The 23,966-nt window shown below is 56.8% G+C and overlaps 1 protein-coding gene across 4 annotated transcripts; it reads left to right on the forward strand.

Annotated features, from left to right (window-relative positions):
* The first annotated feature begins 2,585 nt into the window (after positions 1-2,585).
* On the forward strand, positions 2,586-23,073 carry DMTN (dematin actin binding protein). Of its 4 annotated transcripts, none has more exons than XM_027092048.1 (16): positions 2,586-2,845; positions 11,306-11,361; positions 11,599-11,673; positions 12,066-12,221; positions 13,137-13,181; positions 13,521-13,620; positions 14,005-14,061; positions 14,319-14,471; positions 14,933-15,057; positions 15,679-15,784; positions 20,655-20,719; positions 20,886-20,934; positions 21,108-21,115; positions 21,297-21,362; positions 21,646-21,726; positions 21,861-23,073. In XM_027092048.1, exons 2-16 carry the CDS (start codon positions 11,344-11,346, stop codon positions 21,972-21,974), a joined length of 1,218 nt encoding a protein of 405 aa, XP_026947849.1. In that variant the 5' UTR covers positions 2,586-2,845; positions 11,306-11,343; the 3' UTR covers positions 21,975-23,073. The 4 variants fall into 4 exon arrangements, with proteins under 4 accessions (XP_026947849.1, XP_026947850.1, XP_026947848.1 ...); XM_027092047.1 differs by having other exon boundaries at positions 2,668-2,845; positions 11,156-11,361; XM_027092049.1 differs by lacking the exon at positions 21,297-21,362 and having other exon boundaries at positions 2,587-2,845; positions 11,156-11,361.
* Positions 23,074-23,966: the final 893 nt, after the last annotated feature.

Raw genomic sequence — 23,966 nt, forward strand, 5'->3', positions numbered from 1 at the left:
GACAGAGGGAGCCCTAACTCTGCAGTCCCCTTGGTTCCAGGGCTGGCTTGAGGGGGACTATTCTGCCCAAGGTGCTCTCCCGCCCCTGGAGGGACATGTCTATGGAGAGAGGGGCAGTGGGAATGGGCCTTGCGGGACTGGAAGAGTGCTGTCCCAGGCTCTGACCTTCTCAGCCCATGGCCCACATGCCCACCGTAGCCACACCCGGGGCCTCTCCTTCCTGCCAGAAACCACCCTCCGACCCTTCAACATAAGCCATCCCTCCCTTGTTCCTATCGGTCTTCCCAGCTCCACGCTGAGCTTTCTGGAATGGGGGACGTGGCCCAGTGCCTCCCAAGACCGGCCTGCTATCTGGCCCTGAATTAAGGTTCTCCTTAGGCCGCCCCAGGAGCCAATCCCAGAGCGTTACGGAAGGAGAGGGAACGGGAGGGTTGGGGGGGCTCAGTGGGAGCCCCGGTTCCTGAAGCTCCCCCACCCCCACCCCGGCACCGAGGCCCCCTCCCTCCATTGCTGAAGAAGAGGCAGTAGGAGCTACAGCTGCCTCCTCCCCCCTCCCTGCCGCGGCTGCCTCCTCGGCTGAGCCGGCAGGTTGTCTTGGCAACGGGAGGCGGAGAGGAGATGCGCTGAGGGATGGAGGTGTATGTCACCGAGGAAGCTGCCGAGCCCCACGCCCCAGGCCCTTGAAGGTACCGCAGACCCCCCCCCTTCCCCCTCCCCCTGCCCTCTCCCCTAGGCTTCCCCACTCTATCCAGAGTGCTCGTTTCCCTGAGGAATGCCCCCCTCCTCCCAGCCCAGCGACTCCCAACCATTCCTCCTGAGCCACCTCATTCCAGGCCCCTGTCCACAGCTGTCCTTCCTGGCAACCGCTCATTCCAGCCTTGCCTCTGGGGACCCTTGCACCGGAAGGCAAATATCCTGGAATGGGGTCTTGGGGGGTGGGTGGCGCATGAAAACAGGGAAGGAACCAAGATAGTGGGGAAAAAATCAGGAATCCTAAAGGGCTACCTGGCACTTGGTCTCCTGGAGAGGGGGAGGGAGGCTGTGCAGCACTAGGGTGGGGACAGGGCAATAAGGGTGGGGTTGAAGGGGCAGAAAGCTGAGAGGCCGGGCTGGTTGTCCAGAAAGGCCTGGTTCCCCTCTGCTAAGGCTGTGGCCCGCTCCTGCCACATCAAAAGTGCACCTCCTCCTGCATCATCTCCTGGCCTTTTTTTCATGGGTCGATGGAGCCTGTGTTTCTCTCCCACTCCCAGGCTTTCTAGTACCTTTCCACGGGCCCCTCTCCCGCCTCTGCCGTACATGCAGCAGCTGAGCCCAGATTCTTTCCACCCTTCCTCAGCCACTCGGCTACCTGCCTTTTTCATTTCTCCTTTCTTTCTGGAGCCCATCCTTCAGGATTCATTCTTCTCTGTCTCCCACTAACCCAGACACATTCCCCCCCCCTTCCTGGCCCTACCCGTCCTCGTCTCTTTGAGAAAGAGGTCCCAGGGCACACCCTCACCTGTCCTCTCAAGACCCTCCCCACTGTGGTTTTTCCATTCAGACACCCCAGAGCCCCCTCCCCAGATTCTAGATTTCCCCAACGACAGCTGATACCATCAGCTGACCAGCTGTGGGCAGCGGTAACCAGGGCAACAGTAAGGGCTGCCTAGGTAGGCAAGTCTGCACAGAGGTGGAGAGGAGGCCGTGCTGGGGCCAGGGTCAGCTGGCCGGGCTCCCTTCCCTGCTCCCGGGGGTCACAAATGAACGAGGCTCTGCTCTAAGCCCAGAGGGAACAAAAAGGCCAATGACAGGGGCCTGGAGTCGTGGAGGTTTTCTCAGAGACATTCCTGTAGTTCAGTGCTGGGACCTGGACATCACCTGGTGAGAACTTCTCTGGAAGACCCCGCCTTGGAGAGAGATTGGGGTCCTTCCCACTCACCACCACGGTGCTCTGTCCCCGGGGGATTTGAGTTACCCAAGGGCCAACCCGGTCTCTTGTGCTGAGCACCTGGTTTCTCGAATCCTCCCATTCTATCCTCCCCAGGAGAGGGTTAATCCTTGGGTAACCAATTCTGGCATCTAGCCCACACCCCTGCCCCTCACCATCTATGCGCTTTAGCACCCCAGGGAGGCAGGGACCCCAGAGGCCTCTGTGGTGCTGGTAGGTGATGAGTGGGAGATAGAGGTGCTTGGGGAAAGTGGGTGTTGTCACCCCTCTGTTATCAGTAGAGCCCCTTCCCCCTGACTCAAACTCTGGCTGTTTTAGGAGGCTGGAGGGGCTGTGTTTGTGAGCGTGTGTTGCAGGGTTGGGGGTGGGTGTGGGAAAGGGAAAAAGGCCAGCCGCTGGCCAAGAGTCTGCTTCCGATTCTGCTTCGTCATGATGCCCAGTTAATGGTCCTCTTGTTTGAAACGGATTGAGCTGCAGCAAGCGAGGTGGAAGAGCAGACACACAAACACACACCCGCAGGCCAGTGGCCACACGCTATCAGCTGGAGGTGGGGAGGGTGCAGGGGTGGGTGGGAGCCAGCGGCCCGCCCACCTGGCCGCCCGCCCGCCCCGCCTGGCCTGCCCACCGGCGCACACACCCGGCCCGGGGATTGCGCGCCAGGCTGGCGGAGAAGCAGGGTGGCGGCGAGGGGGTGGGGGCCTAGAAGGGTAAGTCCCCTCCTTCGCCGGCTGCCCACCCACTCACCCACCGCAAGCCAGCTTTTTTCTTGTTATTTGTGCTCTGGGAAAGCACGCCGGGCTCCTGGAAGAGCCGCCTGTTACCTGGGCTTTCAGGAAAAGCCGCAGCCCCGGGATCTGCGCCTGTCCCCGCCCCCACCCTGGGGCCTCAGAGCATCTGGGCCACCCTGTCCGGGAAGAGGTAGGTGGCAGGGTCTCCCACCTCTCTTCCCCTCTGTGGGCACTTTGGCCACAACACCTTCCTAGAAGTGAGGCTCTGGGTGGTGGCAGGGATCCCGGGGTGGGGGTGGGGGTGTCAGCTATGGCCCGTTGTTCAGTGGGAGAATGGGCCGGACCCTGGCACTAGCTGGGTTTGATCTGACCCAACCTCCTTCCGATTCGGGGAAGAGGGGCTGGGGTGTCACATGCTGCCACCCGGGGACCCCTTCCCCCAGCTGTGCTGGTCGGAAGCCCAAGTGCTTGGGGGGGTGGAGGCTCTGCCTCGAGTGGGCTGGAGAGCTGGGCCGTCTTTGCTGAGTGGTGGAAGGGAAGGGGGCGTTGCCGGCTCCCGCCACCGTGCCACAGATGCTCCTGTTGTGGGGGGAGCAGTTCACTCAGAGGCCTGAATGCCATTGGTGTGAGGACGGCTCCTTGCGGGGAGGGGCCTGAGGAGCCTCCTGCTAGCCCTTAGCCGGCCAGGCTGGGGTGAGGACCAAACGCAGAATGAGGCTGGGTGGCAGGGCATGGCCACAGGCCTGACCGCGATGCTCTCCTGGTGCCGGCTGTTGAAGTGCTTGCAGGGGCTGAGGGCCGAGCAGACACGCAGGCCTCCGAGGATCGAGGCACCCCCTTGCTAGCTCTGCCCCTCCCTTGGCCTGGCAGGCCAGGCGCCCATTCCCGGGCAGGCACACCTGGTGGTTCTTTCCCAGGGCACTGGGTTGCCGAGTTGCGAGAGGCAGGGGAGCAGGGACGGGTGTAGGAGAAGGCAGGCAGTCTTGCTTTGGGAAGGGGTGGGGCCCAGAAAGCGCCCACGGGGTGGGTAAGTGGGCGCTCTGTGCCAGGGACGGGGTGTCAGCACGTGGGGTGGGTGGCTGTGAGCGTGGAGAACCGGAGCCAAGGGGAGGATCGGTGGGTGGTGTGAGTGGGTGTCACAGGCACCGCGTGTCAGTGTGGGGGGTGCCTCACTGGGAGAGCGGGGGCGTGCGTTCTGCAACCGTGTTTCGGCGGGGGCCGCATGTGTGGGTGAGGTGCCCGTGCCCACGGGGGAGGCTGGCCTCCGCGCTGCTGGCCTCGCTATGGCCACATGTCCAACGCCGGGGCCAGCCTGTCCACCTGGGGGTGCAGGTCTGAGGAATTCCTCATTCAGAGCTCATGCGTGTGTGTAACGACCAGAAGAGGGACGCCCCCAGGATTCAGAAAGCTGAATTTGGGAGGCAGTCTCCCTTGCATCTCCCCCAGCCCTATCAATCAACTGGTACAAGTGACACCACAACCCGCCAACAGGACCAGCTGTAAATAGAGACCAGAGCAGGAACAAGCTGAGGACCAAGCAAACCTAAGGGGCTGGGAGGGGGGACACAGAAAGAGGGCCTTCTTCGGGGGTGTGTAGAGAGAGGATACAGAAACCCAAGCGAGAGTGCTAAGAGAAACTGTGTGACGAGATGCATATTTGTGTGGGGGGGAGGAAGGAAGGAAGGAGGCGCCCGGGCCCACTCCTGCTGTCATCAGAAGCAAACGGGGAGCAGGGCCTTGAGCAGGTGGGTTCCCAGGCTGGGACCCTGATTCTGGGCCCACCTGCCCCTGCCTGATGCTTCCCCAGAGTGCGAGAGGGGGTGCTGTTCAGGGTTAGCATTCGAGGAACCCCAACTCTAGTCCTAGCAGATAGAGCAGGGCTTAAAAATGGGGGTGCGGGAGAAGGATAAAATGAGAGGAGGGGAGTGGGAGCTTCATCAGTCTTAGAAAAGGCGCAGGCGCAGGCTTGGCAGAGGTTAAGAGATGTTCTGATGAGCCCCCGGCCCGGAGCAGGGCGATTTTGGGGGCGATTGTGGGTGCCCCCTCCCCACGCACACACAGACACAGACCCCACCCTCAGGGTATGCCAGGGGGCCTCCCCTGTTGGGCTGGTCTGCTCCCACCCACCTTTCCCCTCTCCACCCTGGTATGCTGTTTTGGGAACTGGTGACCTAGCTGGATCCTGCCTTTATTTCTGGCATCGAGTTGTTGCCACAGTAACTGCGGGGGTGGGGCTGGGAGGGAGAGAGGGTGAAAGGGAAGCAGAGCCGAGGGAAGAAAGATGAAGAAGGAAAGAAAAAGGGAATGGAAAGCAGAAATAGCGAGATGGGGCCCGGAGGCACAAGGCAGGCAGGCACACTCTGAATGAAACTGGTGAAAAAGGAGAGCGGCGGAATGCTTGCCCACCTGACCCCAGCCCACTGGGCCAGCTCAGCCATTTCGCAACTCGTTTACTATCTGCAAGGCCGGCCTCCAGCCCGGCTTGTCCCTGCCCCAGGGCACAGAGCCCGAGGGCCCCCAGCCTCTCTGCTCTTGTCCACAGGCCAGTCCAACGAAGCAGGATTCTGGTGGCTCCACGGTATAAGGTTAGCGCACGGGACCCCAAACCCCAAGTTCAGATTAAAGTGAGATCCTTGGGGACCCACTGAAAAGAGCATTCATTGGCTTTGACCTGAGACAGACCTGGGTAGGAATTCCAGGTTGGCTTCAATGGGCCGAGGCGTGAGGGGCATGGGGGGGAGGCAGGTCAATCTCTCAACCACATTTTCATCTCCTAATTGGGAGACATGAGCTTTGGTGAAGCTAGAGAGGATGCGTGAAAGTCCCTGGCCCAGAGCAAGTGATGGTTGGTTTAGAACAGGGCGGGAAGCTGGACTAGAGGATACCAGGCTGCGGTTCTGCCGGTTGAGCCTTCATTTCCACAAGTCGAGGGAGCCAAGGCCGGCTCAGCCCCTACCTGTAGCGGGCGCCCATGGGAATGGGTGGGCGGGCCTTATCATCAGGGCCGAGCGGCTCCAGTTGCCATGGAGACGGGGCGGGCGGTGTGAGGTGGGGCCCGGCTGGGGGCTCAGATAAGGCGCGGCTGCACAGCTGGGGTAGGGTGGGTCCGAGATGGAAGAACTGGGCGCCGCCGGGGCAGCTGAGATGGCCCTTCCGCCACCTGGGCTGGCCTTCCTCCGCAGCTCTTTCCCTTTCCTCCCTTTGCGCCCTCCCTTCCTGCTGCAGTCTGCCCTCTCGGTCTGTCCACGGGAGGCGGCCCGGGCCTGGGAGCGCACATGCAGAAACGTGGGGTGTGCACGGGTGCGGACGCGCGAGGAAACTGGCTTTGGGGGAGGGGCTACGAGTGGGTGGAGTAAGCTTATGCGGGGCGTGATGTGATTTGGGAGAAGGCAAGAAGAGTCTCTCCCTTTCTTTCCCCTCCCCCCTTTCCCCCTCCCCTCCCTCTCTCCCTCTCTCCCTCTCTCCCTCTCCCCCTCTCTCCCTCTCCCCCCACCCCACACTCCTACTCCACCCCAAAACATTTTCCCTGATGGCTTAATATTTAACGAGTAAGACCTTCACTCCTCAAGGTTAGCCCCAAATTAAAATGCCATGTCCCTGGAAGGGTAAGACATTAACAATTTCCGCAGCGTGCTTTCTAACACACCAGGCGCTGGTGTGCAGGTTCCTGATGGAATGTGGCTCAGGGCAGAAGGCAAGGAGACCCAGCCTAGGGGATGGGCATGGGGCTGTGGACAGCTGTGGAGAAGAAGGGGCAGGGGACAGAGCAGGGACATCATTATTCTGAATCGTCTTTCCGAGTGGCTGCGTCTGTGGGACAGTGGTCGTGCACAGGCGAGTGGGGGTCTCAGTGCAAGACCTTGTAACCTGTGACCTGGCTCATCTTGGAGCCCTCCTCTCCCTCCCTGGGCAGTGACCACTCTGAGAGGCAGTCATTACCCCACTCTGTACCCACCTGCAACTGGTGTTTGAGGGCAGGGTGCCTGGACCACCTCCAGGTTCAGCCTGAGGCTCCAGGACACGTAGAAGCTCTCCATTCTCCACCCCTCCCCCGTGCCACACTCCCCCTCCCCCCCCACACCACCGCCCCTCCCCCGACCGTTCCAGTCCTTTCTACTCTCTTCAGTCTCTGTAACCCACCTGTAGGGTCTGTATATGACCTTATCTCTCACTTTTCCTGGGAAAATAGAAACCTCCCAATCGGCCTGCTCCAAAGGCCCCTAGATTGCAGTTACCCAACTTTCCGTTTCCTCTCCTTTCAGGGAAGCTCGGGCTTTCTTTCCAAAGGTAGTCCTTCACTTGGGCCTGGACCCAATCCCTCTCCCCTTCCCCTGCTGGGACCTTCCTCCCTCAAGTGCCCCCCGTCTCCTGCAGCCACAAGTTCTTTTCTACTCTTCACTCTCCACTGCCTACAAACGTGTTCAGGTCTCCCTTTTCCTAAAAAACCTTCAGCCAAGCGCACCTCCTGCAAAGTAACTCTCCTAACCCCCTCCTGCCCTTCTGTCACACTTCTTGGAAGTGCCCCTCCCCCTGCCTGTACACCCTGGCCACCTCTCCCCACCCCCATCCCTAACAAGGAGGCCTCACTATTCCAGATGCTCTCAGAAGCCACCAGGGCTTGACATCCAAACTGGCGAGCTGTCACTCCTTTCTGCATGTCTTGCCTTCTCTGGGTGATGGACTCCTTGGCTTCATGACATTCTTTCTCAACCCCCCTATCTCTCCCCACAACTCTCTCTCAATGTTTTTGGCACACTTACTGTGTATTAGGTCCTTTACTAAAAATACAAAGAATCACTAGATACACTCCCAGCCCCTCAGGGACCTGGCCATGTAGTCTTCCCCCTCCCTTTCATGCCATCTCCAGCTCCCTTTTTCTTCTAGTCCCCTAGCGTTTCCCAGGATGCTGGGTTTTGACCTTCTTTCTCCCTCGGCAACCTCATGGGGCAGACTACCACCTCTAGCTCAAATGGCTCCCAAATTTCTGTTGCCAGGTACTGCCCCCACCTCAGCCTCGACTGGCAAGAAGTGAACTCATTGCTTCCCCTTCTCCTATCATTGCTACCTGTTCCTCCCCAGCGGTGAGGGGTGGGGGCGGGGGCGCTGTCTCCAGATCAAGTTCTGTTTTGCACATTCTGACTCTAGGATTCCTCCCACTTGGCCCTTTCCACCTTGGGCTCCAGGCCCAAGTCTAGAGCCTCACAATTCCCTGCCTGAACTACTGCCGTAACTTCCTGGCTGGTGTCTCTGTGGACCGCCTCTTCCTGTCTGTTCCATCTGCCAGCCTGCAGCCTGATTCATTTTCCCAAAGCACTGCTTGGATCCGTCACTTCTTTGTTTTAAATGTTTCTAAGCATTCCATAGCCCTAGTTGCCCACAGAATACATTCGGAATCCCCTAGTCTAAGTTCAAGGCATCTACAAATCTGGCCCCCAACCTCCTGCCCCAAACCAGTCTCAACCTCATGAGCTCCACGATTCAGCCGTATTTGCTGTCTCCAGACAGACCCAGTGCTTCGCCGTGTCTCCACTTTCCCTCATGCTGCTGTCTCTTTCAAGGATCCCTCTTTTAGTTTTTGCATGATCTCAAACCGGGCATCTTTCAAGGCCTGCCTTAAACACTTCCTCCTCTAAGAAAACCTTTTTATTTTCCCCTCTTGACACCCCAGCAGGAGTGATTCCTCTCTCCTGTGACCTCTCACAGCCCTTTATACTATCTTATCAGGCACACATAATTTTCTGCTTTGCATGGGCGTTATCTATACATATGGCCTCATTTCTGGAGGGGCGGCTTAGCTCCTTTGACTCATCTTTCTCTTCTCCACAACACCACAACGCTCAGGTGCTCAGAAAGTAGTGAATGAATGGATAAAACAATACGTGACTGGGCGGGCGGGTGGATGTATATGGGTGGATGAATGAGTGTCTGCCTCTTGGCTAAGCCAGTGTATAGCTAGTTTGACAATGTCTGTTAACAAAGTAAAGACGAAATAGGAGTGAGAGGGAGCTAACAGCTCTTTGAGTATGTGCTCGAGTTTATTCCAGTCCTCACACATGTAGTTAAAAGCATTACAAAGTGAGTGTTACGAAAGCAGGAGAAGGATGAAGCTCTGGGATGGAGCCCTTCCATGGGCACCTGGTCACCAGTGTGACTCTGATGGCCAGAGTCTCGTCTTGGAGAAGCCTTGGCTCTAGAATTCCAAAAAGACTTGAGAACTGTGGCAAATGCTCGTCTATCCCCACAGTGAACCTGACACAGTACTACGGAGGCACTACGAAACATGCCAATGCTGAAGACATAGTCACTGTCACCTCCACGACTCTGGACAAGTTTTTAACCTCTCCGAGCCTCGGTTTTCCTCATCTGTAAAATAGGTCTACCTTATAGGATTGTTGTGGGGATGAAACAAAATAATCCTTGTAAAGTGCTTATCAAAGTACCCAGCATGAGCATTCAAAACATGATAGCTATTATTATTGTTGTAGAAATTAGCAGTCATTCTAGTTAGCGAGAAAACATGTCAGGCAACATAATCAAGGACTAAGTTATATGATTCTCTTTTTAAGTCCCACTGGAATTCAGAGAAGAGTTTGTCAATGCGGACTAGAATAATAGGGGAGGCCTCCAAGAGGAGGAGGGTTTAGCATGGCCCTTAAAGGATGGGTGGCATCTGGGAGATGAGAATAGTGCAAGAGCGTGTGCAAAAGCAGGGAAGTGGGAATAAGGGCTGCTGGTGCAGCAAGTAGGTGGTGGAGACACAGCAGAAAAGCGGCCTGATACAAAGTAACAGGTGATAAAAGTGGGAGCACCAATGACCTCAAGTCTTTCATGACCTTCTGTGGCAGAGTGGCTACAGAAAGCCATCTAAGGTTATCAGTCCTCAGGGAGATAGAAATAATAAACGTTCTACATAAAATCTATGTTTTAAACACTTCACATGTTGTAACCTACCTAATAGTCAGAGCAACCCTATGACACAGATACTATTACCACCTTCCATTTTATGGATGAGAACGTGAGGCACAAAGAGGGTAACTTGCCCAGGGTCACACAGCTTCTGAGTAGCAGAGTCTCCTCTCCCCAGGCATTCCCGTCCAGAGTCCTTGCTCTTAACCACTACATTATTGCTGCCTCTTTCCTGTACGTTCTGTAGTCATCAGCTCTCTTCACTCTATGGCTTACTGCCAGCAGTTTGAAGACAGTTCCACTGCCACCATCATGTCAGAAACTCAGCCAGGCGTTCATTGAATGGTTATTTTTATTTATTTATATAAATTTATTTATTTTATTTATTTATTTTTGGCTGTGTTAGATCTTCACGGCTGCACATGGGCTTTCTCTAGCTGTGGCGAGCGGGGGCTACTCTTCGTTGCCGTGCGCGGGCTTCTCATTGCTGTGGCTTCTCTTCTTGTGGAGCATGGGCTCTAGGTGCGCAGGCTACAGTAGTTGGGGCACACGGGCTTAGCTGCTCTGCGGCATGTGGGATCTTCCCGGACCAGGGCTCAAACCCGTGTCCCCTGCATTGGCAGATGGATTCTTAACCACTGCGCCACCAGGGAAGTCCCACTGAATGGTTATTATGTGTCTGGTCCAGGGGTGTGTGGGGAGGATGGGAGGGTTGCTAAGGGAGTTACTGAGGAAGGAGACCTGGGCCGTGGCCCCAGGGAACTCCTACTCTACTGCTGCAGACAGGACTCAGCTTCTTAGGAACCAGGAGAGGCAGTGCCAGCCTGGAGGCCTTCCTGCTGAGCTAGGGGGCCCTGACTTGCAGCAAAGTAGCACTTCAGAGGGCAGCCTCAGCTCGAGGACTCCGAGATGGTGGGGAGCTGGGACGTGGCCTTGGCCACCAAGGTGTTTTACCAGATGCCTGCAAGTGGGATTGCCTGCTGTACAGGGACAGGCACATGGGGGTGTGGCTCCCTCCAGCCGCCCCCTCCCTTCTCCACTGGGAGAGCGGCAGCCCCCAGCCAATGACCTGAGCGCTTCCCGCCAAAACGCCTTCGCTCTGTCCTCCCCTCCCCCTATTAACGTCTCATAGTATTACTGAGTCCCTCTGTGTTCAACCTTTCTGGGCTATGAGAGAGGTGTGGCACCGTGGACATAGACTGAGGGGAAGGAGGTCAAGGGCACCAACACAGCGCCAGGGAAAGGCCACGGCAGAGGCCGAGGCGAGTGAGAACCTGGGCCTGAAAATGACCCGCAGCCCCGGCAGGGCAGGTGTGAGGAAGCAGGGATGTGTAGGCTGCCCCGGGAACGGCTGAGCCCTGCCGTCATTTCCTTTCCAGCCAGAGAACAATGGCTCAAAAACTAGTGCAGCCAGTCCACCTTCCCGTCTCGCCGCGGGCCACATGCGATCTCCGGTCCCCGCGGCTGAGCGAACGGAAAGCCGGAGCCCCGCTCCCGGGAGACACGCGGGGCCAGAGGGGGCTGCCCTCGTCCCCGCCCTCTGAGATCGCGGGGCTCGACAGCCCCGGCTGGCACGTTCTCCCTCCCCTTCCAGGCCCTGCACTCGGCCAGCAGCCTGGAGAGTCACCGAGGGATGAGGACGCCACAGCCCGGGGGAGCACCCTTTCTGCTCTCGCGGCCCCGAGCGCGCAGCGCCCAGGAGCCGGATAGAGCCTGACGCCCTGTCGTCTCCCCTCGCGCACAGGGCTCTGCGAGTGATCCGGCCGGCCAGCTCCCTGCTGCATGGAACGGCTGCAGAAGGTGCGCGGGGCTACACCCACGCCGGGGCAGTGGGGTGCCGGGGGCACGCGGTGGGGGCCAGGCTCCCCGCGGAGGGTCAGGTCGGGAGTCGAGGATGCCACCTGGTGGTTGCCCGCGGCGCCGCACCCCGGGGCCCCAGAGGCCTAGAGAAGCCCTCCCCTGCCCCAGCCCCCTCCCTCCGGCCCGGCCCTGGCACCCACACACATTCCCACCCGCCCGCCTTCTCGCTCTCCCCAGCAACCACTTACCTCCCCTGGGAGCGTCAGCTCCTCCCGAGGCTCCAGTGTTCCGGGCTCTCCCTCCAGCATCGTGGTGAGTACCTCTTGGCCACCAGCACCCTCAGGCTGGGAGGAGGGAGGGGTGGGGCGCACGCTGGCCGCCGGGCAGCTTCACTCAAATGATGATGGTCCTGCCAGGGCTGGCAGGCAGAGAGAACCCCAGATCCAGAGAAGGTTCTGCACACCCCCTCCTGCTGGTCTGGTACTGTCTCGTTGTACCCAAAGGGCTAGGTGAAGGACTATCATTGTTTTAAGGTGACACTCTAAACCTTTTAAATGACAATAATAGAAATATTAACTTACAGGAGCTGACATCTAAAACGGCCGCCCATCTTCTTCCTAATAAATTGCAGGTCTGGCTTGTAGGGCCAGTATTCTAAGGGAGGCTTTTGACACCTCTGTTCCACGTGTACCATTTCCCTTCAGGCCAAGATGGACAATCAAGTGATGGGCTACAAGGACTTGGCTGCCATCCCCAAGGACAAGGCCATCCTGGACATCGAGAGGCCTGACCTCATGATCTACGAGCCCCACTTTACCTATTCTCTGCTGGAACACGTGGAGCTGCCCAGAAGCCGGGAGGTAAAGGGTGGGAGGTTCCTCTTGGACAGGACTTGGGGGAAGGGCTCACCCAGCCACACTGGGTGGGAGGCAGAATCCCTCTCATGCTTTCTTTCCTGGAGGCCAGACTTCAAAACAAGAAGGGGACCTGTGCACAGGAATCACCAGTCAGTTGGTGGCCTGGGTATTTGTGCAGAGATGGGCTGGCGGCTGGAGGCTAGCTCCAGGTGGAGAGCAGGGGAGGCCATGTTTGAATGGTAGCAGCACAGAGCGGGGTCATGCAGGAATGGGGTGGGACTGGGCAGAAAGTGAGCAAATTTGTGGAAAGCGCTCAGGAACACTGAGCTCGGAGGCCGGAAGTCCTAGCTGAGTGTGACCTGTGTGACGGTGTGGTCTCAGTTTCCCTTCCTATAAAATAGAGGTGATACTTCTACCCGTCCACCTCACCAGGGAGTCAAATGCATGAGATAACGGAGGACAGGTACTTTGTACACTGTGTTGGAGAAAGGGGCAGTGTCATGGCTGAGCAGAGAGACGGGGCCAGGTTGTGGGGAGACTTAAATGACTGACAAGGGGCCCGGACTCCATCCTGGATGCTGTGGGTCTTGTCCCTTCCCCCTGTTGCTCATTGGCTCTGAGGTCAGAGCCATAGCCCCTCCAGCTGGCCCTCAGAGCGCATGCACACTGCTCCAAGATCCTCGACTTCTGCTTCTTCGTGGGTCCTAGGGAAAGACGTAGGACCCTGTCTAGGGAGAGAGAGGACGGAGGGCCAGCCCTGGGAGCTGGCAAGGACAAAGAGAGGAGAGGTGGTCCAGAAATTGGCTGGGCAATTGCAGAGTTGAGTGTGTGGGGGGGTGAAGTGACCCATCTGGGGTCCTAGGGACAAGGGTTTAATCCCACCCTTGTGGCTCTGACCAGCCTCCTCTCCATTCACAGCGCTCGCTGTCACCCAAATCCACATCCCCCCCACCATCCCCAGAGGTGAGTCTGCCCCGCACCTGACACTTGCCCAGCGCTGCTCTGACCGGGCTCAACCCCCTTCCCCACACACGTCCGGACTGGGCTTGGCAGAGCCTAGGGGGTGATGGAATCAGTGGACCTTGTCCTGTCACTGGCCAGCTCTGGGTCCATCTACGTCTGACCCGGGATCTCTTTTAATCCTTTCTCCTGGGTCAGGCAGCATCAGCAGGTCGAGTCCTTGGATAGCCTTCCTCTGCCCCGGGGTTGGGGGCGTGTGTGCTAGGGTGGGAGGATGGAGATGGTGGAGGGGGCGGGGTGGGGGACCTGGGAGCTGCAGTGAACCGTACTTCTGCTCTGCAGGTGTGGGCGGAGAGCCGGTCCCCTGGAACCCTCTCTCAGGCTTCAGCCCCAAGAACCACTGGCACGCCCCGGACCAGCCTGCCCCATTTCCACCATCCTGGTAGGTTTTGGTGTCAGCATGGCTGCATCCTTGCCCTAGGTCCTCTTTTCTTCCTTCAGGAACCCAAGTCCCTTACTCTTAGTCCCCCATTCTCTGGAATACATGCACACCACAGAACTGGCCAGACCCCCAGATGCCGGACCCCAGGCAGAGCTCCCAGAGATGGTGGGTCCTGCTGCATCCTCCCTCCCACCCAAACAGAGAAGTGCAAAAATCCCAACCCCTGAGGGGTAATTTCAGGATCTCTGGTTCTGTCTTGACTCTCGGCAGGAGCCCCTGAGTTTCCTGCCTTCTCCCAATCCATGTCTCCATTCCCTCCTCTGACCCAGCCTCCCCGCCATCCTCATAGCCTCCTTCTCATCCATTCTTGCTCCCTCTCCACAGAGACCACCCGCCCAGATTCCAACATCTACAAGAAGCCACCCATCTACAAGCAGAGAGGTGAGGGTTCCCCCGACCGACCAGAGCCCCCTTTTCGCCACGTGCCGGGAGGCTGTCCTGAGGGTGGGGGGGGGGTGATGGGAAAACAGATGTTCATAACAGCATGTAAACTGCCCTGTGCTCTTCCTTGTGCATTGCTTTTACACCCAGGAGCTCACAGGTGTGAAGAGGGAGAGAGGAGGGAGTGGGGGACTAAGGTGGGAGGTGGCCTCCGGGGGGGAGGGTGTGCCCGGGCTGACCTTGACCTCCCCCCGCAGAGTCCACAGGAGGCAGCCCTCAGAGCAAGCACCTCATTGAAGACCTCATCATCGAGTCGTCCAAGTTCCCTGCAGCGCAGCCTCCCGACCCCAACCAGCCAGCCAAGATCGAAACAGACTACTGGCCGTGCCCCCCGTCGCTGGCCGTTGTGGGTAGGCGAGAGAGGCCCTGCCGAAGCCCCAGGAACCCCCCACCCCCCCACCTGCATGAACTCTCCAGGCTCCTGCTTCCCCCGTCCCCTGCAACCCCATTGCTCTTGGCGTAAGCGGCCCTGCTTGTCAGTCATTTAACCGCTTTCCGTTCATTTCTTTGGCCGCTCAACAGACATTTGTCGAATTTCTACTGTGTCCCAGGCTCTGTGATGGGAGCTCTGGAAAGAGAAAGAGGAATGAGATGAGGTTTTGGCCCCCAATCGCTTTCAGTCGTGTGGGTGTGTGTTGCCCACCCAGCTTCACCGCAAGGCTAGAAAACGTGGCTTTTATTTTATAATAATAATTTGCGGTGTTCCCTTCAAGGTTGCAGCCCCGGGACATGCACAAAGCAGCCCCTGACAGACGCTCGTTGAGTGCGCGGTTGATTGACTGATGTGCCCGCTTTGGTTCGTATTTCCCAGAGACAGAGTGGAGGAAGCGGAAGGCGTCGAGGAGGGGGGCAGAGGAGGAGGAGGACGACGATGACGATGACTCCGGGGAGGAGATGAAGGCTCTCAGGGAGCGTCAGAGAGAGGAACTCAGTAAGGTAGCATCTCGCTGCCCCACCTGCATCCCTGGGCCACCCTGGGGATAGAAGTTCCATTCTGATCTAAATGGGTACATGTCTGAAGAGCGTCCTGGCGAGAACATGTGAGGAATTCCCTTTCTTTGCCAGGATGTCAGGCTGCCGCTTTTGAAGGGACACTAGGATTGCATGTTACTTTAGGGGGACACCGCTTACTGTCAGGGCCAAAAGCACAGAAAAGGGTGGTCCCGCCAGGGCCAAGCTTCAGCAGGCGGAGTAGTTCATGGGACGAGGAGAAAGGAGAGAGTAGGCTGCTGGCCTCCAGGGGAGGAGAGAGGGTGTAGAGAGTCACGGAAAGGCCACTGATGGTGGCATGGGCCTGTGCTCTGGGGCTTGTGACCTGGTTTGCAGAAGCCCCTGGGGCAGAGTTACACTGAGCGGCTCTGACTCCTTGCTCTCGAGGGTGGCCAGACCCAATGTGGCCGAGCTTCTGACCAGGACAGGCTCCATGGGCTCCAGGCACCACACAGCCCCTCAGGAACTCTGTCCCCACTTCTGCCTGGGATGGACCCAACTCTGAACCTTTTGGGGATGAGAAACAGGTATCGACGCCTTGGATCCATCTTCCTTTCTCCTTGCCAGGTTACTTCTAACTTGGGAAAGATGATCTTGAAGGAAGAGATGGAAAAGTCACTGCCTATCCGACGGAAAACCCGCTCTCTGCCTGACCGGACACCCTTCCATACCTGTGAGTGTCACCAAGGGGGCTCAGAATCACCTGGCCAGACCCTGAGGCCAGAATCAAGTAGTCTGCTGAGTTTGTCTGTCACACGCCCAGCGCTGTGCTACTGTGGGTATAAGAGACATAGAAGTTTCGGTTGCTGGCTCAAGGCTCTGGCGCTCTCCTTAGGGCAAGAGTACCAGTCATGGAACAAGATGAGATGACAAAGGATGGCATCAGCTAAAGCAGAATTAGCACATTTTGTTTAATTCGACAAACATTTATTGGGTGTCTACCATGTTCTTGGCCCTGAGGATATAAAGAGTAAAACACTATAGTGCTGCCTTCCAGTAGCTTCTGGTCACGGGGAAAGTGACGTGGAAACTGGGGTGTCAGTGCAGCATAGCAGGTGAGAGGTACACTTTAAGTGCTTTGAGAGGACGCTGATAGGGCCTGGGTCCCAGAGTTGGAGTCTTGAAGGACAAGACAAAGTGAGTGGGGGAGAAGGGCAGCACAGACCCCAGGGACAATGTGGGAGCAAAGGCCAGGAGCAGCAAACATCCAGCCAGCAGAGACGACCTCCAGGAGCCTGGAATGACAGCGCACAGAGCGTGCTCTGCGGTGGCTGGGGCTTTGGTGCCATGCTGCACATCACTGAGGCTAACCTGGGCTTCCTTCGAGCACGATGGCTGGAGAGGAGGGGGGCAGATCTGAGAAGCCCAAACTGGAAGCTACAAGGCCTCTAAGAGCCTGGCCTCGGAAGCCACAGGGCATCCTTCTACTGCCTTCTGACAGTCAGAGCAGCTCCCAGGCCGCCCAGACACAAGGGAGAGGAAAGAGATTCTGCTTCCTGCTGAGAGGAACCACCCAAGGGCACACAGGCTGGGAGGTAATGTTGAGAGCCATCTTCGGAGGCAGTCTACCACACTTTCCAATCATCTGGGTAAGGGCTAAAAATATACATAAGTCCAGAGAAGACGGAATGGGTTTGAGAACTATACAGGCACAGTCTGTATAGAAATAGCCCCGGAATTACAATTTTTCATCTTTACGATGGTGCGAAAGCAATAAGCATTCAGTAGAAACTGTATGTCCAGTTTTGAATTTTGACCTTTTCCCAGGCTAGTGATGTGCGGTATGATGCTCTCTTGGCTTTTTTTTTTTCTTTTTTTTCTTCTTTTTTTTTTGGCCGCACCGTGCGGCATGCAGGATCTTAGTTCCCTGACCAGGGATTGAACACGCGCCCCCTGCAGTCAAAGCGCAGAGTCTTAACCACGGGACAGCCAGGGAAGTGCCACGATGCTCTCCTGAGATGCTGGGCAGCGGCAGCGAGCCTCAGCTCCCCGCCAGCCACATCATCACGACGGGAAACAGCCCATACACTTACAACCATTCTGTACCCAGACCACCATTCTGTTATCCACTTTCAGTACAGTATGCAGTAATTTACATGAGAGGTTCACCACTTCATTGTAAAATAGGCTTTGCCCAACTGTAGGCTCATGGAAGTGTCCCGAGCACGTTTAAGGTAGGCTGGGCTGAGCTCTGATGTTCAGTAGGTTTGGTGTATTAAATGCATTTTTTTTTTTTTTTTTTGCGGTACGCGGGCCTCTCACTGTTGTGGCCTTTCCCGTTGCGGAGCACAGGCTCCGGACGCGCAGGCTCAGCGGCCATGGCTCACGGGCCCAGCTGCTCCGCGGCATGTGGGATCTTCCCGGACCGGGGCACGAACCCGTGTCCCCTGCATCGGCAGGCGGACTCTCAGCCACTGCGCCACCAGGGAAGCCCTAAATGCATTTTTGACTTAACGATGGGTTTATCAGGGCGTGACCCCATCGTAGGTCGAGGAAGATCTGTAGAGGAGATGAAATCAACTGGACTTAGTGGCTGATTGAATATGGGTGGTGAAGGAGAGACGAGTTGGGGTTTTTGTCTTGGGTGCTGGGTGATGCCAGACCTGGGGCTGAGATCATGAAAGAGGCAGGTTTCGGGGGAAAGCTGAAGAAACTGTTTTGGGATGTGTTGGGTTTTAAGTGCATGCAGGTGGGAGCTGAGTTTGACTGAGTTGCAAGCTTGAGGCGCAAGTCAGGGTTCGAGCAGAATCTTCAGCTTATAAATGGTAGTGGGACCATGAGAGAAAATCCAGTTGTGTAGAAAAAGGGGAGGGAAGGGCAGGGTGCCGAGGGCTGTTCCTTGGAGAGCACTCACACTACAGTCCCCTTGGAAGGTTGGCTGGGAGGAGGTCAGAAGGGAGACCCAGCCTCAGGATGCAGGAGGCTGGCCTTGAAAGGGTCGGGGACTTGCTTTGGGAGCAGGCCACATCAGAAGCTGAGGTTCGGGACTTCCCTGGTGGTCCAGTGGTTAAGAATCCAAGCTCCAACCTGAACAATTTCAGAAGTTTGGACAGGCATGTCCTTCAGACGTAAGGGTAACATTGAAATTAACGGTCACTTTCAAACATAAAAAGGCAATCTAGAAATCATTAGGAGTGAACATCTTATACACTTTAGGGACTTCCCTGACGGTCCAGTAGTTAAGACTCTGCGCTTCCAATGCAGAGGGCACGGGTTCGATCCCCGGTCGGGGAGAACTAAGATCCTGCATGCTGCGTGGCTAGGCCAAAAAAAAAAAGAGAGAGAAGTTGACGTCGTCTGCTGAGCACACGGAGGGTGAGGCTTGGTGAGAACGGTGAAGGTTCGGAACAGCTTCTGCTGGGAAAGGGAACTGATGAGAGGCTGTAGGGGCTCTAGTGATGCTAAGGTACACGTTGTGGGCTTCATCTCCATAGCCTGTGGGCAAAAGGGGAGCCCTGGGCTGATGCAGGGTTAGAGTCTGGGTGCTGCTGAGTGTGGGTGAAAGTGGTTATGTACCCACCTATGGGTCAAAGGTCAGGGGGAAGTGGGGGATCAAGACACTGGAGGTTCCCCATGATATTGACCGGCAGATGTGCCAGGAATGTGGCTGAGGGAAAGCTGCGAACAAAAAAGGGCGCTGTGTTGGCTTCCCTGGTGGCGCAGTGGTTGAGAGTCCGCCTGCCGATGCAGGGGACGCGGGTTCATGCCCCGGTCCGGGAAGATCCCACATGCCGCGGAGCGGCTGGGCCCGTGAGCCACGGCCGCTGAGCCTGCGCGTCCGGAGCCTGTGCTCCGCAATGGGAAAGGCCACAACAGTGAGAGGCCCGCTTACCGTAAAAAAAAAAAAAAAAAAAAAAAAAGGGCGCTGTGCCCGTAAAGTGTGATACCCAGGCTTCAGTGTCAAAGCGAAGCGGTTGTGGACGACAAGATCCAGGGGCTGGCCACCGGAAGGGGTTGCATGCTGTAGAGTGGAGGTGAAAGCCACTGGCCTGGGGGACTGAAGGAACCGTTAAGGCTCATATGTGGCTGGGACATCCATAGGGTCATCGAAATGATATTTCACCAGGATGATATTTCATTGTAGGTGGGAAGAGCTTCTAATAGGTCTTTTTAGAGAATGTGGAATAAACAGTTAAGGCCCGAAGAAGGAGGCAGAGAGAGAGAGATGCCCCGAAGGTTGGATTCAGTCTTCATGCTCCACCAGGATTTGCTAGTTAGGCAAAATTAGCTCTTTAATGTGCATTTGGCCTTGCAAAGTTGAGTAGCGAAATGTCTGCCTCCGTGTCACTGTTGGCATCCTTGAACTCGTATGGGATCAACGGTCATATGATTGCGTAGGTTACTCTCATAGCTGATCAACCTGAGCAATTTCAGAATTATGGACAGGCGTGTCATTCTGACTTAAGGGTAACACTGAAATTAACAGTCACTTTCAAACGTAAATAAGCAGTCTAGAAGTCATTAGAGTGAAAATCTTATACACTTCAGGGACTTCCCTCGCGGTCCAGTAGTTAAGACTCCGTGCTTCCAATGCAGGGGGCACGGGTTCAATTCCTGGTTGGGGATGCCATGCAGCGTGGCCAAAAATTTTTCAAAAAAACTTATCAGTCAGTTGAGGGAGAAGTGTGTACTTATCACAAAAGAGAAGCGCTTCAACAATGAGGGCCGTGAAAGTAGACAATTCTCTACACAAAAATAAGAAGCATTAAGGGAAAAAAACCCACGAGGGTCCCCAAAACACATTTTGTTCTCACCAAACTTCCAAATAATATATTTTATTAAAACGTTTGAAGAAAACAATTCTTCCTTATACTTTGGAGTCTGTCCAGGCTAAACCTTCACACACAAAAATGCTGGTCAAAACAATTGCTATACCATGCTAGCAATTTCTAGTCATTGGAGATGCAGGAATTTTGAGATTAGTGCAAACTAAGAATCCTTCTAGGAAAACCTGTTACCGAAAACCAATTTTCTTGAATTATAATCTGCAGTGCTTGAAAGCTTAGTGATATCATTGGACGTCGAGTTGAAAGTGACATCCGGTCATGCGAATGTCAAGTCCAGCGACTGCAGTACCATCTAGCAGCTGAAGGTGCTGGGAAAACTGCAGCTTCTGTTTTATAACATCAAGCATTTGAAATTTGATTACCAACATTGCTAAACATAAAATTGTAATAATTCGATTGTTTCGACTAAATTTTAGATTTATTTTCATATTCCAGAGGTTCATTTTACGATGGTAAGCCTCCTCATCTGACTATCACTGGCTGACTATCAATTTGAACCCTCGGACGTTTGGCCCAAATGTCTCTTTTGTGCACGTCTGTTAGAGAGAGGGGAGGCATTAGGGATAGTTCAGAGCTGCCAGCACAATGTCACCTGCTGAAGGTTACGGGCAGGAGCTGGAAGCCAACAGAGGCCCACCGGCTTCCCCCAAGTCCCCCCTCCACTGCCCTGCTCCTGGCAGGGAAGGCCAGGGAATGACCCTCTGGAATGACTGGCAGGCCAAAGGGTCTGAGACAGGGCCTCCTACTCTCTTCCAGCCTTGCACGTGGGAACATCGAAGTCTTCTTCCCTCCCCGCCTACGGCAGGACCACCCTGAGCCGGGTAAGGTCCCAGGACGGAGGTCACAGGCCTCGTGGGAAGAGTGTGCGTGTGGGGCCCGTGAGGGACTGAGCTACGTGGGCACCCGGGGGGGCGGCCAGACCCTTACAGTGAAGGGAGACGATGTGGAACGCTCCAGCTTCCTCTGATTCCTTCGTGTCCTTTCCAGCTTCAGTCCACAGACTTCAGCCCATCCGGGAGCGAGACCGAAAGCCCAGGTGAGAGGCAGGGCCGACCTGATGCTGGGAAAGGGGCTCAAGAGGCCCCTGGGGCAGCCCGTGTCTGCGATGTGGGCAGGGCTCTGGCTGGAGGTCGGGGAGGCTGAGCTGGCGGGTTTGGAAGCCTGCTGACCTCAGAGCTGCCTCTGAACAATGGCTCTTCTCTCCCACAGGCCTGCAGGTGAGTGCCTTCTGGAGGGAGACACGTGGAGCGCGGAAGCCACGGACGGAAGGGGGACTGTCAGCGTTGGGGGAGGGGTGCGGGGCTACGGAGCCACCTGGTGAGGACATAAGAAGCCTAGGGTAAGGCTGGGGAGGCCTCCCTGCCCCACTCTGGCTCACTGCGGCTTTGGTCTCCCCAGAACGGAGAGGGCCAGAGGGGGAGGATGGACCGGGGGATCTCCCTTCCCTGTGTGCTGGAGCAGAAGGTGAGGGGCAGGGGCAGAGGCAGGGGATGGTGGGCAGGGGACAGAACCGTCTCTATCGGGGGCTGGCCAGCTTGGGGAGAAGCCAGGGAAGTGAATGCACTGAGGGGTCCTCCTGGCTGATGATGGGAGGGGCAGCACGGAAGTTGGGGGAGTTGGATGGCAAGATGGCATGAGCCCCCATGGCCCCTGCAGGCTGATAAGGGGGCCTGGGGAATGGAGGGGGTTACGCTGACAGGGACCTCGAAGAGCCTGATACTTACTGCACGCCTCCCCTCCCCGCCAGATCTATCCTTACGAAATGCTGGTGGTGACCAACAGGGGGCGAACCAAGTTGCCTCCAGGTGTGGATAGGATGAGGCTTGAGGTACGCAGAGAGAATGTGGTGGGCGGGTGAGGGGCTACTGACGGGGCAGCGTCCCCTGCCCGGTGTGGGGGAAGGTGGCCCAGCCCCACCCTGTGCCTCCTGTCCCTACACTGCCGCTGTGTGTCCCCCTGCAGAGGCACCTGTCAGCAGAGGACTTCTCAAGGGTCTTTTCTATGTCTCCCGAAGAGTTTGGCAAGCTGGCTCTGTGGAAGCGAAACGAACTCAAGAAAAAGGCCTCTCTCTTCTGATGGCCCCCACCTGCTCTGTGACTGACCCTCACCCTTGCTGCTTCAGGGCTCTGGAGCTGGGGTCACTAGACCCCAAAGCATCATCTCTGCGGGGAGCAGGGTGGTGGGGCAGAGGTGGGGTTGGCTCCGTTGCTGAGGTCGAGGGAGAGCGAGGCCTCTGCAGTGCTGGGGCTTGGGGACGTGGACCTCCTTCCCCATGATGAGCTAGGGGTGGGGGCCCCTTCTCTCATCCCTGGTCCTCGCTGCACAGGGCAAACCCAGCGTGCACTCCAGCACACGCAGAGATAGTGTCTGCACCCTCTCCCTGCCCCCACCCCCGTGTGAAGGTCCCCAGAAGAGAGTGACGAGATACGAACATGACACTTAATGGTCAGGCCTGTCTGCTGTCCCGACCAATGGGTGGGAAGAACCCTCGGGCCTGGTAGGAGGCACGTGAGGGTGGGAAGCAGCCACGCAGGCAGAGAGCGCCCAGGACCCTGTGCACCCAAGCACTCCTCCGCAGCTCACCTGGGACGGGTTCCCCTGCACCTGGGCCTCCCGCCGCTCAGCCTCCAGCAGGGAGGCCACCCAGCCCTCTAGCTCACCCTGTCCTCTCCTTGTGACCCCCAAGCTTCAAAGCCTCTTGCTCCAGCCCTGAGGCTTCCCTAGAAGCCTCGGCTTAGAGTGGAGATGTCGCCTATACAGACCCCCAGCCCAACATCAGCCTTCAGGCTGAGTCGGCTAGAATGCTACCTTCTAGCATCCAGGGCCCGGGCAGAGCCCAGGCCTTTGGGCTCCCCTGGACGGGATGAGGAGCCAGGCTGAGAGTCCTGGCTACCAGGTCCCACCCACACCCCTGCATCCCCCACCATGCTCTCTAAAGAATGTAATTTATTGGGGCACCCCCCAGCTGCTTTCCTCACCTAACTCTCTGCCCTACCTTAATCACGCTCCCAGCTTTTCTTCTCTCCAAATACACGTGTATATAATTATATATATATATTTTGGCCGGGGTCTGGGTTTTGTTCCTGCCCAGACCCCGACATCCCTTTCCGCCGTGTGTGTGTGATGATGCTGGGGGAGGGGGACTCTGCTTGGAATTAAAAGGTTGCATCGGGGCCCCAAATCTACTTGTTCTTTATGAGCCACCAGATCTGAGCGAGAGGGACAGGTGATGCCAGGCTGAGAAAAGCCACGGAGCGAGGGTTCAAATGGCGGGGTACACGGAGCTGGAGGAGAGAGAGCGATGGCATACCTCCTACCCTCCCCCATCCCTGGGCCAGAGAAGCGGGGGGCAGTCTAGCAGGTCCTGTCTGCCTCCTCTCCTTCAGGGGCTGTGCAATGGTGACATGGATGAGGGGACAGAAACTCACACTCTGGAGCATGAATATAGAGCCAGCTGGGAGAAAAGGCTCTGCCCTTCACTGGGCCCCTAAATGCACCCCCTTGGCGGTCAAGCTCATCAGCAGCTGACGTGGTTGTACCCCTCCAGGTCTATGATACTCACAGTTCAATAGGGAGGCCAAACACCCAGTAAAGGTCAACTGTGTAGGAGTGGGCAGTGAGCTGATTGTCGAGGGTCAGGCGGGGAAAACTAAGGGGTGGAGAAATGATGGGGGAAATCCAGCAGGAGCAAGGGTCAAGTGGAGGCCAAGGGAGCAGGAGTAGCTTGGTCCTGGATGACTTGGCAGGACCGCCCAGGGGCAGTAGACATGGAACGGGCCTGCTGCAGTGGGTGGAGGGGGTGAAGACGGGACTGGAAGATCAGAAGGACTTTGGGTGTGAGGGCCGGCGGGGATGGGGCCGGCTCACCTGCGGGGAACAGAACCTGGGTTTGGGCACCTGAAGAGGTACGCAGTCCAGAGGACCCGGTGAGTTGGAGGGGGCCCTGCGTGTGAACCCAAGACTGGACCTGGCACCTGAATCAACTCTCCTGCCCTTGGAGGAGTTTCTAGCCCCTTTGGCTGAAACAAAAGCAAAGTGGATAAGAACTGCTCAAGTGTGAATGATTAA

Source organism: Aethalodelphis obliquidens, unplaced genomic scaffold (assembly GCF_003676395.1).
Source record: "Aethalodelphis obliquidens isolate GAN/ISIS:26980383/991018 unplaced genomic scaffold, ASM367639v1 scaffold74, whole genome shotgun sequence".
NCBI lineage: Eukaryota > Metazoa > Chordata > Mammalia > Artiodactyla > Delphinidae > Aethalodelphis > Aethalodelphis obliquidens.

Bases quoted from the DNA above. Each gene is read 5' to 3' on its own strand.
- DMTN (XM_027092048.1), top strand. The intron at 11,674-12,065 runs GTGAGTACCTCT...ATTTCCCTTCAG, and splicing joins GCTCTCCCTCCAGCATCGTG to GCCAAGATGGACAATCAAGT. The intron at 21,363-21,645 runs GTGAGGGGCAGG...CCTCCCCGCCAG, and splicing joins CCTGTGTGCTGGAGCAGAAG to ATCTATCCTTACGAAATGCT.